Source organism: Salvia splendens, chromosome 4, assembly GCF_004379255.2.
Source record: "Salvia splendens isolate huo1 chromosome 4, SspV2, whole genome shotgun sequence".
Lineage (NCBI taxonomy): Eukaryota > Viridiplantae > Streptophyta > Magnoliopsida > Lamiales > Lamiaceae > Salvia > Salvia splendens.
In genome coordinates this window covers 16,531,796-16,550,525 of record NC_056035.1, presented here as the reverse complement: position 1 = coordinate 16,550,525, position 18,730 = coordinate 16,531,796, and the positions used below count along the sequence as shown (strand labels likewise).

The 18,730-nt window shown below is 37.5% G+C and overlaps 3 protein-coding genes across 6 annotated transcripts; 2 read left to right on the top strand and 1 right to left on the bottom strand.

Moving 5' to 3' along the window:
• Window positions 1-3,216: 3,216 nt before the first annotated feature.
• On the top strand, window positions 3,217-6,676 carry LOC121798875 (serine--tRNA ligase-like). Its single transcript, XM_042198110.1, has 9 exons — window positions 3,217-3,536; window positions 3,630-3,700; window positions 3,992-4,153; window positions 4,237-4,342; window positions 4,625-4,818; window positions 5,338-5,441; window positions 5,588-5,771; window positions 5,935-6,114; window positions 6,282-6,676. The coding sequence occupies exons 1-9, from the start codon at window positions 3,404-3,406 to the stop codon at window positions 6,489-6,491; spliced, it is 1,344 nt and encodes a 447-aa protein (XP_042054044.1). The 5' UTR covers window positions 3,217-3,403; the 3' UTR covers window positions 6,492-6,676.
• A 270-nt stretch (window positions 6,677-6,946) lies between these two features.
• Window positions 6,947-8,730, bottom strand: LOC121798650 (sm-like protein LSM36B). 4 transcript variants are annotated; one of them, XM_042197750.1, is made up of 4 exons: window positions 8,517-8,730; window positions 8,191-8,321; window positions 7,327-7,440; window positions 6,947-7,224 (listed from the first exon to the last, which is right to left on the bottom strand). In XM_042197750.1, the coding sequence occupies exons 2-4, from the start codon at window positions 8,300-8,302 to the stop codon at window positions 7,178-7,180; spliced, it is 273 nt and encodes a 90-aa protein (XP_042053684.1). In that variant the 5' UTR covers window positions 8,303-8,321; window positions 8,517-8,730; the 3' UTR covers window positions 6,947-7,177. The 4 variants fall into 4 exon arrangements, with proteins under 4 accessions (XP_042053684.1, XP_042053683.1, XP_042053685.1 ...); XM_042197749.1 differs by having other exon boundaries at window positions 8,191-8,324; window positions 8,526-8,730; XM_042197751.1 differs by having other exon boundaries at window positions 8,526-8,730.
• Window positions 8,731-10,763: 2,033 nt separating this feature from the next.
• Window positions 10,764-18,291, top strand: LOC121798874 (pentatricopeptide repeat-containing protein At5g04810, chloroplastic-like). Its single transcript, XM_042198109.1, has 10 exons — window positions 10,764-11,697; window positions 12,468-12,595; window positions 12,946-13,086; window positions 14,760-14,846; window positions 15,056-15,209; window positions 15,846-15,905; window positions 16,196-16,624; window positions 16,738-17,033; window positions 17,144-17,273; window positions 17,539-18,291. Exons 1-10 carry the CDS (start codon window positions 10,840-10,842, stop codon window positions 18,040-18,042), a joined length of 2,787 nt encoding a protein of 928 aa, XP_042054043.1. The 5' UTR covers window positions 10,764-10,839; the 3' UTR covers window positions 18,043-18,291.
• Window positions 18,292-18,730: the final 439 nt, after the last annotated feature.

Below are 18,730 nucleotides of genomic sequence, written 5' to 3'. Positions count from 1 at the left end.
GGTGCATAGCACACATATTAACTGGGCCTTGAAAGCCCAATATTTCCCTTGAGATTTGATGTTAGCTTAACTGGGTTTATATAGTTTGCTAGTTTTGGTAGTATAGGCTTTTTGAATCTCACACGAAACAACATTGGGTTTAAATAATTATTGACAGCCCGAATTATTGTGATCTGTGTAAGTAAGTGACTTAGAAAATTTAATTTTTAATATGAACACAAACTCATTTTGGTTTGAGCAAAAGAGTAAAAAATGAGAGGAAATAGGAAATTAAAGCAAATCACATATTTAAAAAAGCTGAGGGTCTAGAAAGAAAAACTTTTATTTTTTTTTTGGTTTTTTTATAATTTAATTCAGTTCAATTCAAATTCAAAAAATAAATAAATACATTGACTAATATTTTAATATATATGGATTAGATCTGCCCAAGGTTTACCGAACTGGCGGTCAAAACCGAAATCGTAACCGCCGGTTACATTTCGGAATCGAAACCGTGAGAATTTACCCAAACCGAAATCTTCGATTTTTGAACCGTGGTTCGGTTCATGTTTAAATATTTTCGAACCGAAACCTTGTCGGAACCCGAAAAACCGACGGTTCAGAACCGTGAAAAACCGCCGGTTCGGAATCGAAACCGAAACCGGCGGTTTTGGAATCAGAACCGTAAGCGCGAAATACCCTCGCAGTTCGGTTTCAGTTCGGCAATCAAAATCGGAACCGCCGGTTCCGGAACCATGGACACCTCTAATAGGGATGTAATCAAATTCAAACTCTAAATATTGTACAAACTCCAAACTATGATCTGAACCGTTAGAAAATGTCAACAGATAATAAAATATGAGCAACAAAAAATGTCAACACATTGTCAACGGTTGACGCTGCGTTGACTCTGTGTTGATACAATGTTGACATTTTATGTTGCTATTATTTTGTCATCAGTTGAGATTTTTTAATAATCCAGATCATAATTTGAAAATTTGTATAGTGTTTAGAATTTGTATTTGATGACCATCCTTAATAGGCATCCTTAAACGGCTTTTACATAGCCGTCGTTTTATGGTTGCAACTAACTTAATAGTTGAAGGAACAGATGCTTTGAGAAGAAAAAACTGTTTTTGGGAAATGGAAAGATTTAAATTCTATTTGTAAAACAGTCTTTTTGCATGTAAGAGCATCCACAATGGCGGCGAGCGGACCAGCTAGCCGATTCCCCACGCTGGCCGGTCCGCTCATCGAACCATTGCAGCAGGCGAGCTCCAAATCGGTGAGAAAAACGGCGAGCGCACGCCGATTCCTGGGCGCTGGCCGATGCGCTCGCGCGATCGGCTGGCCGCCATTGCAGGCTCCCGATCGGCGAGCGATCGACCAGCCGATTTTTTATTTATTTTATTTAATTTTCGAAACACTATATATACTCGATTTGCACGTCATTTTCATTCGCATCACTTGTTTTAACGAGTTTTCTCTCTATCTTAATTTCTGTACAAGAGCAACAACGCGAAATGGAGCACAACAACGAGTCTACTCCAGTGACGAGCGGGTCTCAAACTCCCACGGTACCCGTGGGAAGTGGATGGGGTCCGATGGTCGGGTACTACAACATGTACCCTTGGCAGCAGATGATGCCCAGGATGGCAGGAGATGCAGGGCGGACCGGCGATGCCGGGCGGGCAGGGGGTACCCGGGATGCAGATGATGCCGGGATGGCAGCCGAGGATGCAGGGGACGCCGGGGGAGGGGGGACAACGTCTATCGCCCCAGTTTTGATTTTTTCTTCGCACACATCAACCCCATCGGAGACGCAGTTCACTAGGTGTGATACTTTCTCCTTAGAGGAGTTGGGGATAGATCTCGAGGATGCGGACACTCCCGTTCAAACGGGGGGAGTAGGGCGGGGTCGGGGCGCGCCAAAGAAGAAGAAGGGCAAGGGCAAGAGGGTGGTCGGCGAGTCGTCGCAGCCGGCTGATGACGAGAGCCCGGCACGGAGGAGGTGGACGGATGCGGCGAACGTCGCGTTGTCCAAGGCGTGGGTGAGTGTTTGCGATGATTCCCTCGCCTAGAACAATCAAAGGATCGTCAACTTGTGGGCTAAAATAGCATCACCCTACAAGGCATTTTCCCCGGAGGGGAGGCCACGCAGCGGGGAGGAGTGCCGGAAGGGGTGGGACCGAATCAGGGTTGCGGTCTCCCGATTTTCGGGCTTGTACACCAACGCCCTCCGCATGCAGACCAGTGGCCAAACTGACGAGGACTGTAGGAGGATAGCGGAGAAGGCCTTCCCCGTGCCCGGGCTTTATAAGGAGTTCACCTACTAGAACTGCTATGAGGTGCTGATGGACTCCGAGAAGTTTCGGGCAGGTGTCGATGCTGGCTGCCCGAAGAAGCAGCGACTGAACTATACCGGTGATTATAGCGGCGGCGGCAGCGGCGGTTCCCACGACCTCCCCGAGGATGTTCAGGAGTTCCTGTCCCCTCCCGCGTTTACTCGCCGCACTCGCCCGGTTGGTCAAAGGCGGGTGCAACGGGCTCGCCAGGGGTCCCAGGAGGTCCAGTAGGCATCCCCCCTGTTGGCAGGTCGACAGCCGAGCTCGCCTTCTTCGCGCGTCAACAAACGCGGGCTGAGATGTACAAGATCTTAGCTAACTGGAAGACGACAACTGACCCCGAGGAGAAGAGTTTTCTTCACTCAATGCTCGTGAGTATGCGGGCCGATTTGAATGCCGCCGCGGCACAGTTGGGGGGCTCAGACGCTGGCTCAGATGCCGCAGATTTTGGGGTCCCGGATAGCGGCGACAACGGCGGCGGCGACAGCGACGACGGCGATGAGTGAGGCGGAGGCGGGGGGCTCGTGTGTGGAGGAGGAGTTTTTTTTTAATTAATGTACTTTTTTAAAATTTAATATTATTATTGAATTTTTCCGTATCTGTGTCGTAAATTTAATTCCGTATTTTGTGTGATTGTTAATTATTTATTTTTTTTATAATTTTGTTTATTGTGGCTAGGCTATGGCTGGCTTATTGCTTGTCCTGATGATGTGGCATAAAGAGTTTTTAATGTTGATGATATGACAGGTGGAGTTTGTGGCTAGGCTATGACTGACCTATCTCTATTGAAGATGCTCTTAAAACAATATGCTGAAAAAGATAAAACTAAATTTTAACCATATTACACTAAAAGTCCAATTTAAAGCCCAAATGTTATAGTACATCAATTAATATACCAAACCCTATTACTTTTCGAACCCTAAACCAACTAGATCGGGGCACCCAATTCTAAAACTTGGCGCCACCGCCGCTTCCGCCTCAACGACGTTCCTTCCACCCGCCGTTCCACCGACCACAGCCAGCCGCCGTCCACCGCTGTCCACCGGCAGTTCAAGAGATTGAAAAGAGAAGAGTGTAAGATGTTGGACATTAATCTATTTCGTGAGGAGAAAGGCGGGAACCCTGAGATAATAAGGGAGTCCCAGCGCCGTCGTTTCGCAGACGTTAACATTGTTGATGAGGTTATTGAGCTTGACAAAGCTTGGAGGAAGCGTCAGTCTCTAGTCCATGTTTATTTGACTTTACATTACATGAACTCTAGCCATTTTGTGGATTTGTAAAATTTAATTGGTGATGTGGATGTAGGCCAATTTGAGTTGGATGGTTTGAAGGCCTCCAGGAACAAGATGAGCAAAGAGATGTCTCGCCTCAAAATCGTGAGTTTAATGTTTAAGTAACAAGTTTCCTGTGATTTAGCAATCAAATTGTTCTTCGATTATAGATTATCACAATTTGTTCTTAAAGAATTGTTATGCGAACAAAATATGAGCTACTATTGTTATGCCAGTGTTGTCTTTTTTTTCTAGAATATGTGAATAAAGAAGAGAAAATGCCAACCAATATCAGATTGATATGTCTTTTTACTAGCATTGCCTTCTTGTTTCCCTTTGAATGTTAAACATTGATGTAATTGAGTTCTATATGTTTCCTTTTTGTTTTATTGCAAGTCCGGTGGAGATGCAAACGAAGTTAAAGGCAGTTTAGATGAAAACAAAGAACTGACTACACAGAAGGAGGCCGAGGTGCAGGAGGCCTTTTCAGCATTGCAGTGTAAATTAAGAATCATTGGGAACCTAGTGCATGACTCTGTTCCGGTTGACAATAATGAGGTGTGTTTGAGGTCTTCTTGTGCATAAGAACTTGCGTGCCCCTGTGCTGAGTAATCTTTTTAATGAACTGTGTCATTTTTCAGGATAATAATGCTGTTATACGGTCATGGGGAGTGAAGAGAATGGAGCCAAAGCTGAAGGATCATGTTGAGCTTGTTGAACTTCTTGGAATTGCTGATTTGAAGAAAGGTGCTCACTTTGCATAATACATAAAAAGTAGTATTTAAGAAGTTGTGCAAGTAAAATGGCAGCTGCTTTGTGCTTGACATAGCAGGACAAGCCAGAAACTCTGTTAGTATGTTTGTCAATATTTGTTTACTTGTAGAGTCTTTGGGGGCTTACTTTCTTTGTCCTTTATAGCTCTGGTTAAATTTTATTAGCCTTGGGCTTGGCTTATTTTCAATCATTATATTCATAGCATTAACTTGTTTGTTGATATAAAGTGGGTTTCAACATTTGCAACGTTTGTAGGTGCAAATGTTGCGGGAGGTAGAGGTTATTATCTCAAAGGGGATGGGGTACGGCTTAATCAAGCTCTAATCAACTTTGGTCTGGATTTTTTGGACAAGAGAGGATATATGGCGTTGCAGACCCCTTTCTTCATGCGGAAAGATATTATGGCAAGGTGTGCCCAGCTGGCCCAGTTTGATGAGGAGCTTTACAAGGTAGCCTTTTCTTTTTGTCGAATAGCTTAAAAGTATTGTTAAGGGTTTGTACCTTAATATGTCTTTAACTTAAGAGAGAAGATACCACATTACCACTAACTTTTGTAATCCTGGCTAACTGAATCCATTCCAGAACAACATGCAATAGTAATGGGTACTTTTCAAATTATGGTCAAAATCAGTAGAAGAGACTTAAAGAAGGTGAAGCATATACTTGATATTAGAAACGAAGTATAATTGTGATAAGTATATTTAGTAGCTTGGTACTTTCTCTGTTGTACAAGTCTTAACTCCAGTTTTATGCAATTAAATAAGATCACTATCTTTCTTGTGTTCTCTATAAAAAGCAAAACAAAAGTTACCAGACAATGTAGCCATTGGCGCATTGCCCCGCAAGGCTGTATCTATGCAATTATATCCTTGACAAAATAAAGGTGATACTCGTGCATTGTTGTGTGTACCTGAATGAATGTCTGAACTTTACATGCATAAACATCTTGACTGTTGTGTTTCTAACAGGTTACTGGAGAAGGAGACGACAAATATCTGATAGCTACTGCTGAACAACCACTTTGTGCATATCATATGGACGATTGGATTCATCCTACCCAACTGCCTTTGAGGTGTGAGATCTATAAAGAGAGTCCCAACTCACTTGTCTTTTCTTGGTGCATTTTTATGTTAGCTTATTGTACTATTTTGAACCTTCAACATGGTTCCTTCTCTGGTATTTTTATTTATGTTTGATGGGCTTTATTGTTTCTTTTAGATATGCAGGATATTCTTCCTGCTTCAGGAAAGAAGCTGGCTCGCATGGTAGAGATACTTTAGGAATTTTCCGTGTTCATCAATTTGAAAAGGTTGAACAGTTCTGTATGACTAGCCCAAATGGAAGTGATTCATGGGAAATGCATGAAGAAATGCTCAAAAATTCAGAGGCTTTTTACCAGCTGGTATATGTTTTGGTCCCCCCCTTTTGATTGATATAATTTTTATGCACACTGGGACTATGGCATTGCATAGCATTAATAATAAGAAACTGGTTACTTTATGATTTTTTGTCTCTTAAAGCTAGATGCTTCTAATTGAATTTTGTGAAATTATTCCCGTGAGCAGCTAAATATTCCCTATCAAGTTGTATCTATTGTCTCTGGTGCCCTGAATGATGCTGCTGCAAAGAAGTATGACTTGGAAGGGTGGTTTCCAGCATCACAGAAGTACAGAGAACTTGTTTCCTGTTCAAATTGCACCGACTATCAGTCGAGAAGATTAGAAACACGATTTGGACAAAAAAAGGTTAATACTACTGTTCTTTGCTGCTTGTTTATATTTACGAGGGTCTTGTGTTATGGTCTAAATCTATATGCCCTAAGCTTACGAAGTCTTATATTGATTTGTGATTGGAAAAAGACTGGTGTGTAGCATATAATTTGAAAGATATTGACTCAATTGAATTGCTGCAGGCTAATGACAAGTCTAAAGAGTACGTGCACATGTTAAACTCCACCTTGACAGCAACTGAGAGGACTATGTGCGCCATCCTTGAGAACAATCAAAAGGAGGATGGGCTTGAGATACCGGAGGTTCTTCGACCATTCATGGGTGGGAAATCCTTCCTTCCTTTTATCGTCCCCCCCACCAAAGATTCCAAAGGGAAAAAGAGCAAGGAATAAGCCGATTGTTATTACTTATTACAACTTCCCATGTTCACTTACGTTAATACAAAAACTAGCTCTGCTTTTGATAGACTGAACACTATACAACCTGTCCTTTTGCCTTTGCTTATCTCTGATGGTTTTTTACAATCAACGTTTGTAACGTCCATTTGATCAAATTAAAATTATGTACTATTTCTTTATGATTGTCGTTGTCAGTTTTTCTTGTTTCTTCTCTTCGATAAATACAGTTGTTCATATTCTTACAGCATTTGGGGTTAGAGTTCACAGAAGAAATATCTGATGGTTAGATGTCAACAGCGTCCGCAAGTTTCTCACAGTGAAAAGAAATCATTTTAATGATCGAATTAAAAATAAATCCTCAAATTTCTTGTTAGTATCTTGGAAGAGCAGAGCCAGGTTCATTTCACTCAATTGATTGCTGATCACAAGTATATTTGAAATAGGCACAGTTTCAACTTGCAATTACATCGTGTTCAAATATTTCCTGACTGTTTTTGTTACAGCAATAAAACAAATTACCTTGGAATAACCAGTAACCATTCTACAATTCAAAATAAGCAGACTCAACCACATTTCAAAAGGAACGTTGTCGTTACGTATAGATATTACAGATGCTGCAGAATTTTGCAGGAACATTTCTGGGCAAGTCACGGTTACAATATAGCTGACAGATCACAATGCTAAGCTCCTTCTGCCAAGGTTCCCTTTGATGTGCTGATGTAGAGTACTGCAAAAGTGAAGCAATACTTCAGAATCAAGAAAAGAGTTAAACACAGAGATAATTGATAAACATCACATTCAAAGCCTCAGCCTGCTAGTTACTGCTTACCATTATTTCCACGAATGAAGGCATCTCCATATTTGTTCTTTAGCTGGCCATTCACATATTCCTCTGTTTGTTCCATTGCAATATTCATATATCCATCCAGACAAGCAAGGATACCTGAATGATAACATTAAACACAAAGAAGAATCTTGTGAGTTGTCTGGGTATATTAAGCAAGAAGCAAGTGAACTTCCTCCTAAGTTCAAAACCATGTTACCATTAAACAAATTCATCTACTGATTCAATTCAAGGCACAAAAATCAAAGCGAGCTAGTGCCGAATAACTTCAGATTATCATTCCACAGCTTACTAGCCTCTTCCCTCATCTCTCGTGCAACCGTACATGATAATGTTACATAGCCAAACTCTTAGCTTTTTAATTATTATACTTACTTGAAGGGTATCAGACAACCACCACCAGCATACTCCAAAACACAACAATGACCCATTGCACCCCTACCCTTTTCCCCAACACTGATTTCCTTAGCGTAACAAGCATATCAAACTAACGGAGACCCTGTTTGCACCAAGGCAGCCAGTCACTCCACTATAAGAACATTGACCTTCTACTTTCCAACTAAGTGATTGGATCTCAGTTGAACAACCAGAGTTTCATGAATCCGGACTGAATTTTAAACAGAACTAATCTCTTGCAGTCTTGGCTTTGGATGTTACTCTACAATTTAAATAGCATCTGATCAAGCCGAAAGACAGAAACTTGTAGTCCATAATTAAATGCAAATCACCCTAACATACTTCAAAATTACTTCTTGTTGTTGTTTTGCATACAATTACAGAGAATCTATACAAAATGCCAAGGAAAATGGAATCGGATAGAGAGAGAAGGATAATTGAGATGAAGTTCACCTCTATAATCGACACCGGAGTTTAATTTAACAACCACAGGCCGTCCGCGTATGGATTTCAGAAAATCTGCCGGAGTTTTAGTGCCCGACAGTTTCTCCCCTGTACCGCTCATTTTCCAAATTAATGCGAAACTGCTGCAGCATAAACAACCCAAACACGATTAAGGATATCTCTCCGCACACTCACTCGAATTAAAGCATAAAAAGCAAAATCTAGACTATCTTTAGCATTGATTAAAGAAGCCACACGATTTATACACGCTTTTCAATACACAGATAATTACGCATAAATCCATAGAACACAATCAACAACGAGCAAAAAATTACCAAGAAAACCTGTAAACTCCTGCGAACGACGGCGGGAGATTGCAATTCCAGGTAGAAAACAATAAATTTCGTATGAAAAAAATTCTTTTTCTTATTCTTAAATTTGAAGGCAATTTCGGGTAGAAGAACAACAGGATAAGCTGTGAATTAGGGCTTTGAATTTAAGTTTCTTGGACTAGACTTTGGTTAAAAAGGGCCATTATTCATTCGCGCTTCGTAATCAATTTATCAATAAATTTTGCTCTCTTCCAACTAACTTGAGCAGAATTTTTAAACCCCGAAAATTAAGAAATTTAGCTGAATAAATTAAATAAAAATAAAATAAAATATAAGAGAGGAATTTAAAAGATGATGAAATATACTAGTAATAAAATAAAATATAAGTGAGGAATATAAAAGATGATGAAATATACTAGTAAAAGTGATTAGATTATATTAGATTAGATGTTTTAATTTTTTTTTATTAAAAAAGGAAATGAGAGATAAAAGAAAGTAAAGTAAGTAGATGTTTTATTTTTTTTTTGTTAAAAAGGGAAATGAGAGATAAAAGAAAGTAAAGTAAGTGATCGAAATATATTAAGAATGATTACATATTTTATTTTTTATTAAAAATTAAAATGAATCAGAATAGTTGAGGCATTGAACACAATTAGTTGAGATAGAGGAAATAACAATTTTTAACATCCCACAAACACATACAAAATAGTAAATATTATTATACTTTTTATTATTTTTATTCTTTTTATAAAAATTACTTTAATTATATTTTCTACGTTCATGTAAATCAGGTTTGTATCATTATCACGTATTTGTCATGTTGTATCTATCCAAATTATATTTTGATATTAACATGTTTGTGTCATATACAATTCATGCTTGGTCTTAAAGATAATAAGTCGAATTCATGTTCAGGTTGAGAATTTTTTTAAATGATAGATTTAAGTTAGATCTCGTTAGGTTAAATCGTTATCAAATTGATTTGATAACAATTGAAACCACACAATTTGACAATCCTAAATTTACTTTATCGCCGACAAAAAATTAATTCTGCTACTTTCCCTCCGAAGAATGTAAGTACATCAGCTAATTCATGACTAGTAATAGTACTATAATTTATTTTTCATTCTCTATTTTTATCTTGATTAATTATAGTCCTTTCATCCCACAATAAGAGTCACGTTTTGCTATTTCAATTTGTCCCACAATAAGAATCATATTTAACTTTAACATTAATAGTAAGTACGTTTCACATTTCACTCATATTTTGTTATAAAATTAATATTAAAAAGGTGGACCTCTTATTTAACTAACTTTTGTATCAGATTATCGGGTTATGTAAAAAATTGTCGGCCGTAAGAGCATCCACAATGGCGGCGAGCGGACCGGCACTGGCCGGTCCGCTCGCCTAACCATTGCAGCCGGCGAGAAAAACGGCAAGCGCACGCCGATTGGCGGGAGCCTGCCTTCGGAAAAAAAAATCGACTGGCCGATGCGTTCACCGATCAGCTGGCCGCCATTGCAGGATCCCGATCGGCCAGCCGATTTTTTTTGTTTTTTTAAATTTTCGAAACACTATATATACGCGATTTGATCCTTCAATTATCAGAAATTATTACATTTTCGGATGAAGATTTATGTATAGTAACTTTAATGGAAATAAAAAATTTCCTCAACCCCAGCCAGTGGCTCTGCCCCTTGGACCCCGCTCTCGGGGGTGCTGCCCCCGAACCCCGGTCCAATCATAACGAATTCAAAAAAGTGTGCACTCCACACTTCCAACTTATTTGATGTCTCATTATGATCATATTGATCAATCAAGTTAATCCAATTACACTAAAATATCCAACACCGGATAGCGCGCGACAACGGCGGCGACGACGACGAGGAGTGAGGCGGAGGCGGGGGGCTCGTGTGTGGAAGAGGAGTTTTTTTTAATTAATGTAATTTTTTAAAATTAATGTACTTTTTTAATTTATTATTATTATTGAATTTTCCCGTATCTGTGTCGTAAATTTAATTCCGTATTTTGTGTGATTGTTAATTATTTGTTTTATATAATCTTGAGTGATGTGACTAGGCTATTGCTAGGCTATTTGCTTGTTTTGATGATGTGGCAGGAGGATTTTTAGTGCTGATAATGTGGTAGGAGGAGTTTGTGGTTATACTAGCTATGGCTTGACTATTTTTAATGTGGATGCTATAAGTGTAATAAACCATTTTACTTGCATTAAATTGAATTCAGTTCGAGTTCATCCCCAAGTTTCGAATATAGTAGTAGTATAAAATAATTTGATGAGTTTCGAAGAGAAGAGGCGATGAAAGTATGGATATCTTGTCCATCTCCTCCACCGTTCAATGCTCTCACACTCCACCACACTTGTCCACTTCTGTAAACCACCGCGCCTCCACCACATCCACTTCATTCATTCGATCCCAAGACAATTCTCACAAACCCACCACCGACTCCCCCGACCTCCGCCGCCCCATCACCACCAACAAGCCTCTCAAAACATCCACTTCACGCCCCTCTCACTTCCAACAAAATCCCCTCAAGAAATTGGTTAATCTTCGTAACCCTTCTGCCCCCAATTCTCCGCCACACGACACTATCAGCGCAAAGCTTTGGTTGTCCAGCAAACTCTCCCCTCCGCCACCTCCTCCACCGCCCTTGCCGCCGTTGCAAGAGAGCGAAGCTGATAACCGGGTTTCTGGAAATTCAGATGAAAATGGAAAGGAAGTGGAATTCAGAGAGAAAGGCAAGATCTTTGTGGGAAATTTACCTCTTTGGATAAAGAAAATTGAGGTAGCTGAGTTTTTCAGGCAATTTGGGCCCATAAAGAATGTGATTTTGATAAAGGGCCACGACGAATTGGACAGGAATATGGGATTTGGGTTTGTGATATATAGCGGAAATATGGCAGAGAAAGCTGCAATGAAGGCTGTGGAGTTTGATGGGGTGGAGTTTCATGGAAGGGTGCTGACGGTGAAGTTGGATAACGGACAGAGAGTGAGGGGGAAATATGCAGAGAGGGCGAGGTGGGTGGAAGGCAAAGAAGGGGAAGCATACCGGTCTGAGTGGCATGAAGAGAGGGAAGGTTCACGAAAAGAATTCGCAAAGGTTCTAGAATCTCATCCCGAGAATTGGCAGGTCGTATTGCGAGCCTTTGAGAGGATAAAGAAGGTAAAGTTTGTCTTTTGATGCCCATGCCCTCCTAATTAGTCTCTGAGTGAAACTGTTTTTCAGTTGCTTCAAGCATTCGGCAACTTTTATCGTCAATGAATTAGCACAAATGATATGCATTGAGTTTTGAGTGCTGTTGAGTTACAATTGTCTAGGTATAGCCAATAGCACGTATAACTAATTACATGCTTATCCCATGCCGAATATATCGAGATTTCACTATGTTGAGGAGCCATGCTGAGATATGAGAGCTCATTAGAGAATGTATAATAATTTTTTGTGGACACTACATTCCACTAGGAGAACCTTATAAAATGTAGTTTATCAAGACTTTTAGAATTTGAATTAGTGGTTTATATGAATCAGTATTCATATAGTTATAGAAAGTAGTTTTTTTGGCATCTCCATTGTTGTCGATGGAGGGGATTTCATCATATTGTACAATGACTATTTTGTGTCCATCACTTCATTGGCACTAGATTGAAGAGATAATGAAGTTTATATGCACTACAAGGTTTCCTGATTAGACTGTATAGTAGTTGTTACTGAAACCTGAATATAATTACTGCTGTAATGTTGCTTTTATCCTGCACCTAGTGAATTGGGTAAGACATTGTTGCATTATATGGCTTAGACCTCCATCTGCTTTGGATATTATGCATACAAATCTTACTATATTCTAGCTTCTAATTGACAAGGAACTGAATATTCCTCTCTAAAAATTTTGTATTTCATCTTTATCTGCTATTAATACTTTCTAACTTTTGTAGCCTTCCAGAAAAGAGTTTGGGTTGATGGTGAACTATTATGCAAGGCGAGGAGACATGCATCGTGCGCGTGAAACATTTGAGAACATGCGTGGCAGAGGAATTGAACCAACATTACATGTATATACAAAGTACATGTTATTCCATTTCCGTTTTAGCTTTTTATTGATATTTGAACCCCTTGGTGTTAATTTTTTTATTTTGCTGAAAATTAAATATAGTTATGAGGTAGAGGTGAAAAGCTGATAATTGTTCTATTATTATTGCAAATGGGATCTTAAAAGCATGATATATGATATATCATGTTGAGCACCTGCAGATATACATGATAAAACAAACCCAAATATTTGGTGGTATGAATTTTCTGTGCATCTTAATCAGATACCAATAATAGAAACATATTATCATTCCTTTTTCATCAGTTAATCAACAAGTTGATTTCTCATCAGTTGACTAACAAATAGTTGATTTGATTGTGCAGCCTCATTCATGCTTATGCAGTAGGAAGAGACATGGAAGAAGCACTATCATGTGTAAGGAAGATGAGGGATGAGGGAATCCAGATGAGTTTGGTGACATACAGTATTGTTGTTGGAGGATTTGCAAGAGTTGGGAATGTTGAGTAAGTAGCAATTCGGTGCATGTACGGTACCATATGCTTATTTATTTATCTTTTAGGCCATGTTTGGTTGGCGGGAAAGTAAAGTTGGCAGGGAAAATGATTCCTGGGAAAATGAATCCCGGGAATATGATTCCCAATTACTTTATTTTCCCGTGTTTGGAAAATATCAAGATTTTAAATTTTATATTTGATTGAAACATCAAACTGAAAATATACTTATTATATTTTATTTACAAAGAACAATAATAATAAAAATTTTAATAAACTATTAATTACAAATAATAATTATTATTATATTATTATATTTATTATTACGATGTATAGTTTAAATATGGATCATCCATCACAATATATAATAATACAATTATAATTATAGTTACATGGAGTATTATAATAATAAATATTATATTATTATTATTATTGTTATTATTATTATACTTACAGATATTATAATTAAATAAATTTTATAATATAAAATTTTACTACGATTTTAGTAATTAATTATTAATTTATAAAATAGTAATTAGTATTTATTACTATTATATAGTAATTTATATTATATAATTATATTTTAATTATTTAATAAATTATTAATTAGTATTATGATAATAACAATTATATATAAATATTATAATAACATGGTTATAATTATGATAGTTTTAATTATAGTTATTTATTATATTGAAATTAAGTATGATTTATAGTTTGAAATTATTTTTAAAATATTGTAATTAATAATAATAATAATAATAATAATAATATATTGCATTAAATATGTAAGAATCCTAAAATTGGAAAAAAGAATACCTAAGAAAAGTTAGGATTCAGAATCCTGGAAAGTTGTACTAACTTTCCTTGTTCTTAGGATTCTGATTACTTTCCCAGTTTGATTAAAAATCGAAACAAACACAGGAATTTAAATTTAAGGAATCAGATTACTTTCCCAGACAGAATCCTGGCAACCAAACATGGCCTTAATGGCATATGATATTACTGTTGGCCGATGTGAATGAGTTAGGAACGTTGACTAGATAGTAATCTGTAGCATGAATTGTATGATATGCTTATTTTAATTATTAATCATACTTTAGTGACTTTTATGCCTAGTTTTTTAGCAATCATTTGACCCCTAAGTATACAACCCTTATGATTGAAACCGTGTATGCTATATCCTGATAAAACAGAGATATAGGACCTGTTCATCAAAAATCTATAATAGCAATTCTAAAAAATGAAAAACCAGCATATTGATAGATTGCCTTGTAGTTCCATATCTTCTTTGTCACATCATCAACGATTATTTTTTTAAGATTTACACACACATGCACCCGAGAATATTCTAACCCCAACTATTGATTGGAAAAGAAATATCTTACCAATTGAGCCGCTCTTCGCCGTCTTCATCCGTTGATTATTACGAATGTGGAATTGGTACCTTTTTATGGACAGATACCAGTTATCTTTTCTATTTTGGTGCATGGAGACCAAGTTTAACCAGATTCACCTAAATTTGTTCTTTATATGTTTGGCACTCTGTTGAATTTTGTTTCTCCAAATGAGGCATTCATTTCTAGGTTTATGATAAGGTCTTGTTTCTTCTGGCTTCTTGATTTTCCCTAAATTACCTCTTCTGCAATTCTTTCTCTTATATGGTTCCCTGTTGTTTGTTGAAGAGCTGCAGAGCTTTGGTTTAAGGAAGCGAAAGAGAGACTTACAAGCTTAAATGCCATCATATATGGGAACATAATTTATGCTCATTGGTAGGTTGATTATAATCTTTACACGAGTATATATTCTATATCATTTACTATATTGATCAGGAAAGCATGTATTTCTAATTATAGGTGACTAATGTGTCAGCTTCAGTGTGTATTCTATGTTGGATATTTGTTTAAAAAACTAGTTAGATTGCCCCAATGGATCTTCCTGTGTAATCATGTTGTTTACTCAATACTTGTCATAAATGCAGTCAAAAGTGTAACTTGAGTCGTGCTGAAGTGTTGGTGAGAGAGATGGAAGAACAGGGTATAGATGCTTCAATTGATATATACCATACAATGATGGATGGTTACACCATGGTACAGAATGAAGAGAAATGTATAATGGTTTTCCACAGACTTATGGTAAATGCTTACTCCTTACTGTAATTAATGTTTGATAATTTTCTTCAGAATAAAGAATATTTAGATGTAAACATGTTTTTTCAATTAATTCAAGTACAATGGATTTTGCTCGTATGAAGCTGAATAGCAGCCATTATTTACTCCTATCATACCCAAGCCTTTTATAGCGGAAATAACTACTAAGCCTTAGATAAAGGATGATATTTTTGAAGATATCGAAGAATCCTGGGATGATGTGGGGAAGACATTGAAGTTGAATAAGCAATCTGGATTTCAAACACTGGAGCATTTAAGATTTATGCTTTTCTTTTTCTAGCAAATGGCATTATTATTTGTTTCTTATGTCGATAACATAAAAACTGGTTTTTATGAAGTAGCCTGGTTGATGATTTTATACTTTATGGAAATATAACTTCTAGAATGACCTTTTTAGGAGGTATTCTTGTCATAAAAATTGGCAGTATATATGCAATATGTTCCCAAGTCTTAATGCATATTCTTTATTGATGTTTTTTTAATCAGTTCAACATTAGAAAATGCAAATGCTTAGAAAACTGTATGAAGGGAATTTTTGCTGTTGTGTATCTTTTAGTCAAAAACAAGTCTGCACACTGACATTTTTTTCTTTTGCTACAGGAATGTGGATTTACGCCTTCAATAGTTACTTATGGGTGTCTCATCAACCTTTATATCAAGGTAGCTGATGCTTTTAGTTGCAATAATTAAATTGTATGTTCTTCTGGAATGTAATGGTGGATCTTCTTTCTCTATTTAATCCACAACGTAATCATTTCAATTGTTTTTTTGAGTCGACTAAAAAAAGAGCACTACACAAGAATCTAATTTGATTTTCCGCTCTGTGATGACCTTCAAGCTAATTTATCCCGGTTAATTTTGAATAAATTTTACAATTGACTGTATTGAGCTGTCCTAATTATCAATTTTTGATTGCTTAATTTTCACTAAGTACTTCTTTATCTTCACAGATGGGAAAAATTCATAAAGCTTTGGAAGTAAGTGAAATGATGAAATCAGCAGGCGTAAAGCATAACATGAAGACGTATTCCATGTTGATCAATGGTTTTATATATTTGAAAGATTGGGCAAATGCTTTTTCAATTTTCGAGGATGTAATTAGAGATGGTTTAAAGCCGGATGTCATTCTTTACAACAATATAATAAGAGCATTTTGTGGCATGGGCAACATGGACCGTGCTATTCGTACTGTCGAAGAAATGAAAAAGGAGAGGCATAGACCTACCCCAAGAACGTTTATGCCCATAATTCATTCTTTTGCAAAGTCTGGAGAAATGAGAAGAGCTCTCGATGTTTTTGATATGATGAGGAGAAGTGGATGCATTCCTACTGTGCAGACGTATAATGCTCTGATCATTGGCCTCGTCGAAAAGCGCCAGGTACGTTATTCATTGAAATATTAGTTTAAGCATATGAGAAGTAGTATTGAACCAAACGTAGCCACTTACGTTTACGTTTTGCTTAACTAGTTATTCTCCTTTATTTTTGATAGATGGGGAAGGCCGTGGATGTATTAGATGAGATGTTGCTCGCCGGCATTAGTCCCAATGAGCACACATACACAACCATCATGAATGGTTATGCCTCACTGGGCGATATCGGGAAGGCGTTTGAGTACTTTTCCAAACTTAAAAACGAGGGACTTGAGCTTGATGTTTACACTTACGAAGCCTTGCTCAAGGCGTGCTGTAAATCAGGCAGGATGCAAAGTGCTTTAGCAGTTACAAAAGAAATGAAAACTCAAAATATCCCCAGGAATACATTTATCTACAACATATTAATCGATGGGTATGGATTGTCTTATACTTGGATTCGACTTCTTGCTTTGCTTCTCTCTTATATACAGTAGCAAGGTCTGTCTACCTTTATTTATTTCTCGAATCTCTTTTTCAATGCAGATGGGCTCGCAGAGGTGATGTTTGGGAGGCTGCAGATTTGATGCAGCAAATGAGACAGGAAGGTGTACAACCCGACATCCATACTTACACGTCGTTTATAAATGCTTGCTGCAAGGCTGGAGATATGCTGGTATGTGTGTATAAGAAGTTGAATATCCCAGATAAATGAGTATTTTCATTGGATGTTTAAAATCTTGAATTATGTTACAAAAGAATCAGTGTGGATAAATGTAAGGATTTTAGCTTAGTTGGGATTTTAGCTTAGTTATGGAGCAGGTTACTTAGTTTATCGCGTTTCTTGATCACCAATGACTTGATAGTCTAGCTATTCTACAAGCCATCTCTAACCAAGCGCGTATCTAAGCCTGTTCAATTTATTCTCTCTCTTGCTGCAGCGTGCAATGAAAACAACGAAAGAGATGGAAGCAGTTGGAGTGAAGCCAAATGTCAAGACCTACACAACACTTATAAACGGGTGGTCACGAGCATCTCTCCCGGAGAAGGCACTCAAGTGCTATGAAGAGATGAAGCAGGCAGGATTGAAGGCGGACAAAGCCGTATACCACTGCCTAATGACGGCGTTGCTATCGAGGGCTACCGTTGCTGAAGACTACATCTATTCGGGGATCCTGAACCTATGCCAAGAGATGGTGGAGAAAGAGTTGGTCGTGGACATGGGCACTGCAGTTCATTGGTCCAGATGCTTACGCAAGATTGAGAGGAGCGGCGGCACCATCACAGAAGCCCTTCAGAGGACCTTCCCACCTGATTGGAACTCACACAAGGCTCTCGATGCTAGCTCCGATGAAGACGAGGACGGATATGAAGATCACGCTTCCTACAACAGCGATGCTGATGGCGAGGACGACGCCAACTTTAAAGAAAGGTTTCAGTTCTAACTTTATTTCACATTGATGTGTATGTGTAGAAGAGAGTTAGTCTAGGTGTAGATTTTATTTGATCTACTTAAGAGAATTTTTTGTGACCTTTTTTGATGTATAAATTTAAGTGTTTGTTCACTGTATGATATTATGGTTGAGTTTTCTGTATTTTATTTTTATTTAGGGTACATCACTACATTATGTAAAAATGAAAGGACAGGCAAGATTGAAGTAGAAGTGAAAGCTTTTCATGGTTGACCTTTTTTATTGAGCCTATGTTAAATTGGTTGTTAGTTGGTGGAATTATTATTTAGTTATATAGATAAAATAAATGTGATGTATTCAACTCTCTTGTATATCATGCAGTGTGAAGAATGTAATGCCAGATGTATTTGACTTTATAAACATTTGGATTTTGGTGCCCTTTTTTAAGGCGTCTGTCGTTGGAGGGGAGCTCATTAAATTCTTTAAAATAGTTTTTAATTTTTTTAGAGAAATCGGTTCTCAACCAAATTTTTAGGATTTTCCATATTTATTAATTATATATGATTTTCCATATTTATTAATTATATATGACTTTATAAACCAGAATGTGTCATGCATCCATCCAATATGACAATATAGCAAGTTAAAGTAATTAGATTGAGACATTGTGAATGGTGGGTATGTGTCATAATCGCTAGTTTAATTCCAAGTTTATACAACA